Consider the following 13,901-nt stretch of genomic DNA (forward strand, 5'->3'; position numbering starts at 1 on the left):
TATCAGCAGTAAATACGTTGAGATTTATTAAGATTAGGATAGTTAGTAATTGTATGTGTGGTGTTAATGGCAAGATTGGGTATAGCAATACACGAAGAAAGCAAAATTAAGACCTGTTTAAGAAAGATTGAAGACCCACAACACAATATTAAGGTACATTTAAGACTGAAAATGTAAAAATTTAAGGCCTAAAATTTAGTTTTTGAGATTTAAGACATTTTATAACTTTTTAAGAGCATTATGAATGAAATTTTGGATTTTATACAGGGCCAAACACTAATAAATGGCCCAGTTGGAAAAGTTTTACTTGCTCTATCAAAAAAAAAAAAAAAAAAAAAAAAAAAAAAAWTATATATATATATATATATATATATATATATATATATATATATATATATATATATATATATATATATGAATTATACATTTAATATTAAAATAATAATAATTTAATAATAAAAATATAGGTCAGGTCATTGTCCTCAGTAAATACATGGAGAATAAGGAAAATAATTACACCATTATGGTAAATTCTTACATAAAAACAGTTAAAAGTTTTATTGAGATTGGTTAATGGCCTGGTTGGGTAGCTCTACATAAACAAAGAATAATTAAGACCTGTTTAAAAAAGTTTGATGACCTACAACAGAATATTTCAGTACATTTAAGACAAAATGTAAAAATTTAAGGCCTAAATTTTGGATTTATACAGGGCTAAAAACTAATAAATGGCTCAGTTGGAAAAGATTTTCACTTGCCCTATCAAAACCTTTTTATTTTATTGTTTTTTACATTTAATAAGACAATAATAAAAATAATAACTTTATAATAAAAATATAGTTCAGGTCAGTGTCCTCAGCAGTAAATACATGGAGCACTTTTAAACAAATGTTATTGTAAGGAAAATAGTTACACTATTATGGTAAATTCTTACATAAAAAGTTCAACGTTTTATTGAGATTGGGATTGTTGGTGATTGTATGGGAGTTTATAGACAGATTGGGTAGCTCTACATGAAGAAAGCAATATTAAGACCTGTTTAAAAAAGATTTACAACCTACAACACAATATTTCCGTACATTTAAGACTTGTTAAGGCCTACAATTGTGTTTTTAGATTTAAGACTTTTTCTCCAACATTTACATTTAGCAGAAGTTTATTTATTTATTTATTTATTTATTTTTTATTTATCAAATATATTTTTCCAACATAAATGAATTGTGTGGCATTTTTTACGGTGTGATGCGTTCGGAAAATATAGGACTCCTATCAGTCTGTGTATGGGGGATTGAACTCTCAATAAGCAGAGCATTGTATATATCTACTGTCATCCAAGAATAATTAGCTTCACTGCGAGTCTCAGTCCATTATGTAAGTCATGCTAAATGGAGCATCAAAAATTATATTTGTTTTCCCCCAAAGCCTCTGATGGTCATGAAGATCATCATAACAGCGTTTTGGTATATAATAAACAATAAACACTTAAATATAATACGTAATTATAATAACAACTGCAATAATCTTGTTCTTTTTTAATTATTAAAGCACATTTTACTTAAAAATCATAATTTAGGTTTTCTACTTTAAAATTTCACTTTAATTCAATGTTTTACTTGCTGTTCCTTTGTTATATCTGGTTAATGAATTAAAAAAATATAAAGATCTCATAATATGGGTCTGTATTTTAATGGTATTTAAGAGAGCTGTTTATAATTTTGGGTTGCATTATTGTTCTTCATTCTCAAGCTTTTAAACCTAATATCTGGTAAAAGGACTTCCAAAACTATAGCCTTGATTGTTGATTAATGTATACTGTCCCTTTTTTGTGAAATAAATCAACATTAAAATGGAAGAAATTAAATTCTCCACTAAATGCGAGTGACATCCAGCACATTTGTCTGTATTTGCCATAATGCACACAGACACTGGGGACCTGTACCATGATGGTGGTTTAACAAATTCAGGATTGTAGCATTAGTTTTGAGTTGACAAAACCAAACCAGAGCAAACAGGCTTTGTCGGTACCATGAAGCTGATCAACTTTCTCTGTTAACTCAGACCGGAAGTCAATAGCAAACAGCCAATTACAGGTCTTAGAACATATAGATGCTGTGATTGAAATGTTTACAAATGTATAATAATTTATATATCATAAACTACATATAATTACCTTTAAAATGAAAAAGCTAAACTGGAAGAGTGTCTTTGAGTCATGTGACACTTTACTTACAGCTGATTTGTTAAATCTTTGCAATCTCTAAACCAGAACATAGCCTGAACATAACATAACATAAACAGAACATAGCTTAACCAGGACATAACCAGAACATAGCCTGAACATAACCTCAACATAACCAGAACATAGCCTGAACATGACCAGAACATAGCATGAACATGATCAGAACATAACTAGAACAAAGCATGAACATAACCTTAACATAACCAGAACATAGCGTGAACATGACCAAAACATAACTAGAACATAGCCTGAACATAACCTCAACATAATCAAAACATAGCTAGAACATAACCAGAACATAGCATGAAGATGACCAGAATATAACTTGAACATAGCCTGAACATAACCTCAACATACTCAGAACAAAGCTAGAACATAGCAAGAACATAAACCAAACATAGATTGAACATAAATTGAACATAGCCTGCACACATCCTCAACATAACCAGAACATATCTAGAACATAACCAGAACATTGCCTGAACATAAACAGAACATAACCAGAACATAGCCTAAACATAACCAAAATATAGCGTAAACAAAAACAGAACATAACCTGAACATAGCCTGAACATAAACAAAACATAACCAGAATATAGCTAGCACAAACCCTGAACATATCCAAAACATAGCCTAAACATAGCTTGTACATAGATTGAACATAAACTGAACATAGCCTGAACATAAACAGAACATGACCAGAACATAGCTAGCACAAAGCCTGAACATATCCAGAACATAGCCTAAACATAGCTTGTACATAGCTTGAACATAGCCTAAACATAAACAGAACATAACCAGAACATAGCTACAACATAACTTGAACATAGCCTTCACACATCCTCAACATAGCCAGAACATATCTAGAACATAACCAGAACATAGCCTGACCATTACCTCAACATAACTAGAACATAGCATGAACATAAACAGAACATAACCAGAACATAGCCTGAACATAACCAAAACATAGCGTGAACAAAAACAGAACATAACCTGAACATAGCCTGAACATAAACAGAACATAACCAGAAAATAGCTAGCACAAAGCCTGAACATATCCAGAACATAGCGTAAACATAGCGTGAACGTAAACAGAACAAAACCTGAACATAGGGTGAACATAAACAGAACATATAGCACATAGCCTATACATAACCAGAACATAGCCTGAACATAACCAGAATATTGCTTGAACATAAACAGAACATATCCTAAACATAACTACAACATAACCACCTGAATATAAACATAATATAACAAACCTAACCTGAGCATAACCAGATTCAAAGCAGGTTAGTCAGGCAGTGCAAGTTATACCATGGCAAAAGATTGATTAAAGCCAAGCAATCTTCATGGTACCTAAAAAACCCAGGATTGGTGCAAACTAAACCAAAACCTAACTAGCTAACCCAGCTTCATGGTACAGGCCCCAGGACAGGCGAGTTTAAGTTAAACATTCTTTGTTTATGGCTCTTGTAGCTTATTAGCATCTGTTTTCCACAGATTGTGTTGCGATTTCTGTTGACGTTTTTCAAAACACCCAAAATAAAATTAAACAAATAAATAAAAAACAATCCAGTATACAAAAGAACCACATTTGAACTGAACGATATAAATATAATAACCACAGAATACCCTCTACAGTCAAAGACACATGGACTAGATGGGTGACAGGGTTTATGTAGATCCGTGGTCTCCAGCCAGGGACCCTCCCTCATTGAGACCCAGTCGGGCGGCAGGAAATGACATCATGGGGGGTTTTGGACTGGGCAGGAGAAGCAAAGACGTTCACACCGGCCGCAAAAAACCAAGAGCGTCAGCACCGCAGAACAACAGGCCGATCTGTGCTTTACACTGTTCAACATCAGCCTATGCATCTAACAGTATATACTATAAACCTTATTACTATATGATGATGAATAATAATGAATGATGCATGATAAGTGATGGAGTAGAAAAATAAAATGGCCACTTTACTACAAGGTTCCATTTAGTTAATGCATTATTAAATATAACAATTCATTTGGTAAAGCGTTTGCTGATGTTAAAAGCAGATTTCATTGTCAGGTTTATGCAGTAATATTAAATATAAATAATAACACTTCATAGTAAGGTCTCATTTAATGAATGCGTGACTAATGTTAGTATTGTTCATTGTTGTTTGCGATGCATTAATTATTAACCTTCATTATTGCATTTGAAATTTGAACAAAGAGTATTTTCCTCTAAATATAAATTGATTTTTTAGCAATAAGCAAATTTAGATTTCCGCAATGCAATTATATAAGCAAATTTAGATTATAGTAATGCAGTTATATAAGCAAATTTAGATTTCAGCAATACAATTATATAAGCAAATTTAGATTATAGTAATGCAGTTATATAAGCAAATTTAGATTTCAGCAATACAAATTTATATAAGCAAACTTAGATTTTAGCAATGCAGTTATATAAACAAATTTAGATTTCAGCAATGCAATTATATAAGCAAATTTAGATTTCAGCGATGCAATTATATAAGTAAATTTAGATTTCAGCGATGCAATTATATAAGTAAATTTAGATTTCAGCGATGCAATTATATAAGTAAATTTAGATTTCAGCGATGCAATTATATAAGTAAATTTAGATTTTAGCAATGCAACTATATAAGCAAATTTAGATTTTAGCAATGCAGTTATATAAGCAATTTTAGATTTTAGCAATGCAACTATATAAGCAAATTTATATTTCCGCAATGCAATTATATAAACAAATTTAGATTATAGTAATGCAGTTATATAAACAAATTTAGATTTCAGCAATGCAACTATATAAGCAAATTTAGATTATAGCGATGCAGTTATATAAACAAATTTAGATTTCAGCAATGCAACTATATAAGCAAATGTAGATTTTAGCAATGCAATTATATAAGCAAATTTAGATTTCCGCAATGCAATTATATAAGCAAATTTAGATTTTAGCAATGCAATTATATAAACAAAATTTGCTTTTAATAATCCAATTAAATACACATATTTTAAGTTTTAACAATACAATTAAATGAGCAATTTTTGATTTTAAGAACGCATTAATCGTGCCGTTAACATCGGGATTAACAAATGCCATTATTACCAAACAGAACCATACAGTAAAAGTGCACCAATAAAACATGATTTAGCAGTATTATTGCACACAGACGGAGCGTGTTTTATGGTTTAGAAAGTGAATGAGAGTGCAGGATCTATTGCTGTGATTATCTATGGCTCAAGAGTCTGTGTGTGCATGCATGTTGTTCTCGATGGTGACGTTTATGGTCTCGACACCCGTCTGCCTCCCCCCATGAAGGCCAGCGGCTGTCGGCATGTGTGTGAACCGTGGCTAAAGCAAGGGATTATGGGTAAATAATGCCCCTGTCCTCCTCAGCCCGGTTCAGACACTGTAAAACACTCAGAAGCAAGATTTCAGGCTTCTGGATGACCGCAGATGGACTTAATTTCAGCCATGCGGCCGGCGTGTTTGACCCAACGCACACAGTTGCTCATCGCAGAACACCAAGCTGATGCAATGACTTTTTTTTTTCCTCGCATGTTTGTTTGTTTTTGATGCAAATCAATCAAACATATGATTGCAATTTGCGAGCTCTAATTGAGCTGCTTGTTTTCTCCTCTCAGCTGTGGCTTTGTGAAAGTGGGCGTTGTATTAGAGCGCATTATGGAAATTGCTCAGCTTTATTTCTTTATAAATGACTATGCTAATTAGCAACTCTAAAAGAGCAAATTTACATGCCGTTAAACTCGCTGTAAGCTCAGCACAAAGACGACACTGTGGAAGCCACTTACGCTTAAAAAGAGCGCTCACAGGAAGTCTTAAACGCATATTAAAATATTAAATGCAAACAAATAATTGACAGATTTGGGGTGCGTTTCTAACCAACAGCTGCGATGGAAATGGAGCAAATGTGAACACACGTTGTTAAAGTCACTTCATGACCTGGCTTTTAGATATACTCTTATTATTCTGAACTGAAATATTAGGTCACACTTAATTTTGACGGTCTGTTTGTTGAATTTAAATGACATTGCATCTGCATGTCAACTAATGCTCATTAGATTATAAGTAGACTGTTAGGGTTGGGGTTAGTGTAAGTCGACATGTACTTCCAAGTTTCTCATAGTCAGTTAAATGTCTGTTTAGCAGCAGATATTAAGCAGACAGTCTACTAATACTCAAATAGACCATCAAAATAAAGTGTTACCATTGATTACTTTAAAGTTAAACATTTCTAAGTGTTCAGTTTGTACTGAAGTATTAAAATGATTCAAATAATATGGATATCTTTTAAAAGTATTAGCATTAAAGGGCACCTATGATGAAAATCAACCTTGGTAAGCTGTTTGGACAGAGTTGTGTGTAGGTAAAGTGCGTCCACAGTCATATTGGAGTGATAGAAACACAAAAAGTCTCTCTCTCTTTTTTTTTTTTTTTTTAATTTCCTGATGTTAAAAAAGGAGATTATTGTAAAAAGAGGTAAAATAGGTGCCCTTTAATTAAAATGTCATATATTACATTTAACATAATTAATACTGATGCATATAACTATATAGAGTTATGAAAAACTAATTAATACACCATTTGGAAATTCTCAGTTTCTCTGAATTTAAAATTCATATTTTTTGAAGATTTTCCTTTTAAAAAAGTAATATTGTGCTCGAAATGGCCAAATTAACAAAAAGTTGGCCTGTTTTTAGATGTCTATATTAATATAGCAAGTTAAAAAGACAACATAAAAATCATGATTTAAACTGTAGATGAGTTAAGAAATTATTAGTTGCTGGGATAACATTGAATTCTCAATTCCAACACTTTATACAGGGAGGTAGATAGGTGGGTAGGTAGGTAGAGTGCTCCGTATACGAGTTGTCCTCTCACAAATCTCCCTTTTAAATTCATATTTGTATAGGAAGCTCTACAATATTATATTTGTAGGTATACAGTTAAAGTCAGAATTATTCGTCCTGTTTTTTCCCCCCAATTTCTGTTTAACAGAGAGCAGATTACTTCAACAGATTTCTAATCATAATAGTTTCAATAACTCATCTCTAATAACTGATTTATTTCATCTTTGCCATTATGACAGTGACAGTAAATATTAGATTAGATATACTTCAAGACACTTCTATGAAGCTTAAAGTGACTTTTAAAGGCTTAACTAGGTTAATTAGGTTAACTAAGCAGGTTAGGGTAATTAGGCAAGTTATTGTGTAATGATGGTTTGTTCTGTAGACTATCGAGAAAATATATATATATAGTTAAAAGGGACTAAAAATTTTGTCCATAAAATGGTGTTTAAAATATTAAAAACTGCTTTTATTCAAGCCGGATTAAACCAAATAATTCTTTCTCCAGAAGAAAAAATATTATCAGACATACTGTGAACATTTCCTGAATCTGTTAAACATCATTTGGAAAATATAAAAAAATAAAAAATAAAAATAAATTAAAAAGAGGGCTAATAATTCTGACTTCAACTGTAGATTAGATTAGTCAGTACTGAAGCCAAATCTGCAGCTTATCTTACAAAATAACTTACGATAACACGCCAAAAACTAGATCAGCCAAATGTATATGCTATAGACAAATATTAAATACAAACTTAACATTTTAATTTAAAATAAATTTAGTTGAAATGTTGTAGGTTGTAATTTATTTAGCAATATTTTGCTTGAATTTAATTGAATTATCTTTTAGTTTCTAAATATGTTCAGTGAGTAAAATGTTATTTAATAAATATACCCGTTTAATAAATCTGTTGTGTTTAAATCAACACAATCTCACGGCAATTCGTAACTTTTTGATTTAGTGGCTAATTCGTACGAATTCGTACAATCTAATGTGTACAATTTAGTATGACTCGCTCATCCCCCGATGAAGGTTAGGTTTAGGGGTGGGGTTAGGTGCCACGCCTCCTTTTTAAAATCGTAAAATTTTGTACGACTGAACTCGTACGAATTAGCCATTAAACTGGCAAAACGTAAAATACTTACGTTTTCTCGTGAGATCAGGCTGGTTTAAATGCACCAAAAACATTGCCTATATCCACAGAGAAATGGAGAAAAATATTCATTTTCAACGCACTGAGCACCGCAGATAGATAGATATTTTGACCAATTGTCAATAAATGCTCTAAATGAGTAAACATTTGTGTTTGAAGTGTTACTTTTATAGAACAAATTAAAATATTAACATGTTACTCAATTTAAATATAAAGAAACTAAGAATTTCCAAGTGATCTCTCAATTTCTTCCATATTTATGCAATAATAATTATTATTATTACTTTTATTATGTAGAGTTATTTTGCAAAAACAGATAACAACACTTTGAATGTTTCAGAAATACGTCTTTTGCAATTGAATTCTTAAATACTCAATGATTTCGGAAAAAAGCTCTAGTTAAAGTCATTTCCCCCCCATAAAATCATGTTTTTTTGCAATTGCACAACTTGCAAAATGCGAAACATGACATCTGGGGTCACCTGTTATGCAGTATAGTACAACTTAAACTATAACCCTGCTAAAAAAGCCAGCTTAAACCAGCCTAGGCTGGTTGGCTGGTCTTAGCTGTTCAGCTTAGCTTAGCCAAGCCAGGCTGGTCAAGCTGGTTTTAGCTGGATTTAGCTGGTCATTTTCCAGCCTGACCAGCTAAGACCAGGCTGGAAATGTGTGGAAACCAGCCTAGAAATGGCCAAAACCCCTCTAAAACCAGCTTCGCTGACCAGCTAAATCCAGCCTAGGCAGGTTTAAGCTGTATTTTTCAGTAGGGAAATATTCAAATAAAAACAATTAATCATTAAATAACAGCTAATAATAGTAATCTAACAGCGCAGGTCATGCGTGTGTGTGTTTATACTCTGCGATCAGCACTGTGTGTGTGTGTATGTGTGTGTGTGTTTAATGTTGGGCGTCTATGCTTCTCCCAGGGGGCCCCTGGCTGCGTTGTTTCATATCATCTTCATGTTGAACTTGCGCGTTCCTCCGGAGCTGCCGGTGGTGGCGGGTCCTTCCGTCTTCCTGAAGGAGTACTCCACTGTGAAGTTATTCTTGCGCTGGCCGCGTCCACGGCTCCACACGAACAGCAGGAGGAAACAGAAGAGAACCACACCCAAAAACATGATGCAGCCCATGGCGGTGGACACCAGGATGGTGGTCAGATCCAGCGTGAATTTGAGAAACACGCGCGTGCTGTTGAGACCCGTTTCGTTGAAGTCCATCGCGTACATTGATCGGTTGCTAAAAATCGCAGCGTCCACCGGTTGACCTTTGACTGTTAGCGTGGCGAAGTAGGTGTCGTTCCCGCCGGCGTTGCTGGCGATGCAGATGTAGGTGCCGCTGTCTGTTAGCTGGGCGTATCGGATCTCCAGCGTCCCACCTGGGAGGACCGTGACCCTGCCGTTGGATTTGGACGTAATTCTTCTGCGTTGAGGAGAAATCCAGATTATGGCTGGTGTCGGTTCGCCCTCGGCTCGACATAGGAAAGATACTGGCTGACCCTCGTGCACCATCACCTGCAAACACAGATTACACTGTATGTTAAACACTACAACACTAAACTGAAGGAGTCACATTTAAACCTTCAAATCCATCTCAACGTCAATCAACGTTTATCCTTTTTCTCAACAGCCTGCTTCTCATCACTTTCATTACATATAATTATTTGATTATTTGAATGAGCATTTCACTTTTAAATGGATCTGAACCAATGAATAACTAAAACACTGCTTTATGTAAGAATGTTCAGTGTCCTTGCTCCTCTCTTTGCCTGTCTATTTTAACTTTGTTTTCAGGAGACACACACTCGGAGATCAGCTCTTAAAGGGTCACGAAACACCAAAACACATGTGTTGAGCTGTTGACAGTGGTATATGTGTCCCACACTGCTAAAAACACTATTAGGACACCTATATTTCACTAAAAAGTGTAAATTGGTTGTTTTTGCGTTATTTCAAGCAAATTCGTACTTCCGGTTTGAAATGAATTTTTGAAGCTGCGTCACGGTCATGACATAATAGCGTGTATTCCAGCGTGCAGACTGGACGTCTGTGCCAGAGTGTGTCTTATTACGTCTTACAGTGTGCTGCATTAATGCATGAGTAAGACTTGGTTCAAACCAATCAGCGCGCTCTATTGTGCAACTTCATTAATATTCATTACTGTCACAGTGTTTAGACGACAGAGACGCCACGTTGTGTTGAAAAAACAAGCGTGAAGTGTTGCTTTTATAGTTTGCTGCAGTGAAGTTTTGTTTTCATTTTCTCTCTGTGAGAGCTCAGCTGGAGTCACGTGTGGATTAACAGTGTACGCGACGCTCCACAACAATAACTTACGTGTCTAAGGAGGATTATTGTTTACCTGAGAGCTGTTCTCATCTGCAAACGCTGAGATCCGGATTCTCTTGTAGTCTCCTCTTAATAAAGACGCGGCTCTAGTTGCTGGTGATTGTCCTGTCTCTACAGATTTGGTAAGTGAGCGACCAGTGCTCTTTGTTTATTCAGTTCGTATTTTATTCGTATCAAACAAACTATTGCACCGAGTGTAAACAAGTTAGCACTAACAGTTACAACCAAACTATAACCTCGTGTTGGATTTAGTGACCGGAATAACACACGCGGCTTTCTGACACTACCTGCCATGTGCATCTAAGTTTCCGGGAAATGCAGAGGTTTTTTTTCTCTCATTCGCCGTGCGGTATCAAACATTGCATGAAAAATACACGCTTAGAGCAGTTTCTCCAATCAAATATCTCGTTTGTCGGGAGGGACATGAATGAATTCCCTGAATGAAAGAGCCAAACTGCAGTTAAAGTCCACCATTTAATAATTTGGCAAATAATTCGACTACAGATGTCCATGTAAACACAGTCACATTGTCTGCTGTGGTTGTGTTTTGACTCTGAAATTCAGCGCGCCCAAATAGACACTCCCACACCAAGCCTCTTTTCTTTCTCCGACACTCCCCCCTAAACAGAGCTGGACACGCCCACTTTTCTGACTTTTTCCAAAGTAGAGGTGTGAAAACACCCTGCTGAAACGAGGGGTTTCATGGCCCTTTAACAGATCGTTGTGTTGCTTAGTCATACACACACATCATCCACATTTCTGTCATATTTAACTTCCTACCTTATTGGAGAAGCAGCAGCAGCAGGTTAATCTCCCATTCACGCACGTCTTTCATGCAGAGAAATCTCCTCAGGTCTTTGGGTAATTATGCATTCAGACGTTCAGATGTCCAAACGCATCTTTATATAAGGTCAGTATTGTTGTTGCAGATGAAATATAACACAGATAATGCCATTTTAATATTATCCAGTGGGTTAGATATTAGCCTCTTTCACACACACAGACCTTTCCGGAAAATTGCCGGCAATTTTCCGGAAAGGTCTGTATGTGTGAACAGGCCCTTTTTGAAAATAGCGGTAAATTTGTTCTGGCTATTTTCCGGAAAGAGAAATTGTAACATTACCAGTAATTTACCGGAATGCTTCGCGGTGTGAACGCAGAAGGAAGATTGGCGGAAAGAGCGCGTGCACGTCTAGAACGTGCTGACATGAGACGTCTGCTTTAGCCAATCAGATCATCATCAGACGCATTTACGTCCGCACGGTTTATGAGAATAAAAGCCTTTGAATATTTCTCCAGACACATTTAGCTGCTAGAAATTAGTCAGATCACGTTTATATGACAGGGCTTGAAGAAGATTTTATTCTCTCTGTATGAAGTATTGGTAACACTTTAGAATAACTATCTGTTATAACTAGTTAATAGACCATTAATAAACTGTTAGTTAACAAGTTATAAATGACTTGTTAAACAAAAGTTAATAGTTTGTTAATTATTTACAACTGTGCCTTATAGATGGCTGATAGATAACTTACAAGCCGTTTGTTGACAAGTTGTAAATGACTTCTTAACTGTATTTTAATGATTTATAACTATACCTAATAAATTAGTAAGAGATCATGAACAAGCTGTTAGTAAATAACTTAATAAAGGCTTGTTAAGTATCAGTTAATAGTGTATATATGTTATTGGGACGTTATTCTAAAGTTGCAGCTATTCTTCATTTATTAACTGTTAGTTAATGAGGAATAGTTGCAACTTTAGAATAACGTCCCAATAACATGCTTGAGCTAATAACTAACACTTAACTATTATATTTACTCACACTTTACAGATCAGTTGTTCACCCTATAATAACACCAGTGAAACTTTTTTATTAGACCACTGGTGTAATTTTAAATTTTTTATTTATTTTGTTTTCATGTTTAGCACTTCATGGGTTTGTATTCTTGCATACTGCCATGTCATGGTTCAGTATGTGTGTTTCTATACATTAAAGACAACTTTTAAAATTTCATCTGTGGAGTTTCTTTGGTAAAACACAGCACACAGAAAAGCCTATAAGTGGAACAAGGTTTAGAAACAAACATTTTATATTTTAAATATTACATCAAATTTCTGTAGCTTGGACTTGTTCCATCCATTTGCTGTTCTACAAGGATTCATTGGTATTAGTAGATGGTTAACAAACGATGAACAACTCTCGTCTGTAAAGTGTGAGTAAATATAATAGTTAAGTGTTAGTTATTAGCTTAAGCATGTTATTGGGACGTTATTCTAAAGTTGCAACTATTCCTCATTAACTAACAGTTAATAAATGAAAAATAGCTGCAACTTTAGAATAACGTCCCAATAACATATACACACCATAACTGATACTTAACAAGTCTTTATTAAGTAATTTACTAACAGCTTGTTCATGATCTCTTAAAAATGTATTAGGTATAGTTATAAATCATTAAAATACAGTTAAGAAGTCATTTACAACTTGTCAACTAACGGCTTGTAAGTTATCCATTGCCCATCTATAAGGCACAGTTGTAAATAATTAACAAACTATTAACTTTTATTTAACAAGTCATTTATAACTTGTTAACTAACAGTTTATTAATGGTCTATTAACTAGTTATAACGGATAGTTATTCTAAAGTGTTACCGAAGTATTTTCTAAGTGTAAAGCAGTTAATTTTCTCTTCTCAACATGTATGTAGTGTTTGCAGCAAACATGCCAGCGTGTGTTAGAAATACAGTGATATGTCTGTGTAAGATGAGTATGCCTGCACAGGAGCAACACTAGGAGAAGGCTGAGTGACTGATTGTGTAGAATAACTGAATATGTAAAGCACTGATCATATATGTTAAATACTTCTATAAAGCTATATGTGTCAGAAGTTAGAATGACTAACATATTATCAAGTTATTATCCTATCATAACAATGTATGTAAACACTTAGTTCCTTTGCATAAGTTGCATCTATACTTTGCTGACATAGACCTGTAACATCTCTGTTGACATGAGCTAGTGGGCTGAGAGCCAAGAATAGCAGGACCCCTTAGACTAAAAACCTATTAAAAAATGGTCAAGAGTTAAAAAGAGACTTAGGGGTGTGTCAAATAATCCTGTATAAAAATTGTAACAAACACAGATACTTCAGAAGGTGTCCAGGAGAGACTTCAGAATGCTCTGGGGTCTGCTCTGTTCTTTCTCGGCTTTATTATGGAGAATAAAGTCTATTTTCTGATATTCAAAACCTCTGGTCTGATCATTTCTAATTGATAA

At 34.4% G+C, this 13,901-nt stretch overlaps 1 protein-coding gene across 3 annotated transcripts in view; it reads right to left on the reverse strand.

The window, feature by feature from the left end:
• The window catches only part of lingo3b (leucine rich repeat and Ig domain containing 3b), a 790,077-nt gene that overhangs the window by 681,026 nt on the left and 95,150 nt on the right, over positions 1–13,901 (reverse strand). The window contains exons 5-6 of one of the 3 annotated variants that reach the window (XR_012395340.1): positions 8,920–9,790; positions 6,914–8,828 (exon numbers count right to left, since the gene is read on the reverse strand). The exons of 1 other annotated variant lie outside the window; for it this stretch is intronic. Coding sequence is in view for 1 of the 2 variants with exons in the window: in XM_017352481.4 (XP_017207970.2) it covers positions 9,227–9,790 (564 nt within the window). In the remaining variant the exon portion in view is untranslated. Of the gene's footprint in view, positions 1–6,913; positions 9,791–13,901 lie in introns of those variants that run through there. One more of the 3 variants, XM_017352481.4, reaches the window with a different exon arrangement.

Source organism: Danio rerio, chromosome 2 (genome assembly GCF_049306965.1).
Source record: "Danio rerio strain Tuebingen ecotype United States chromosome 2, GRCz12tu, whole genome shotgun sequence".
NCBI lineage: Eukaryota > Metazoa > Chordata > Actinopteri > Cypriniformes > Danionidae > Danio > Danio rerio.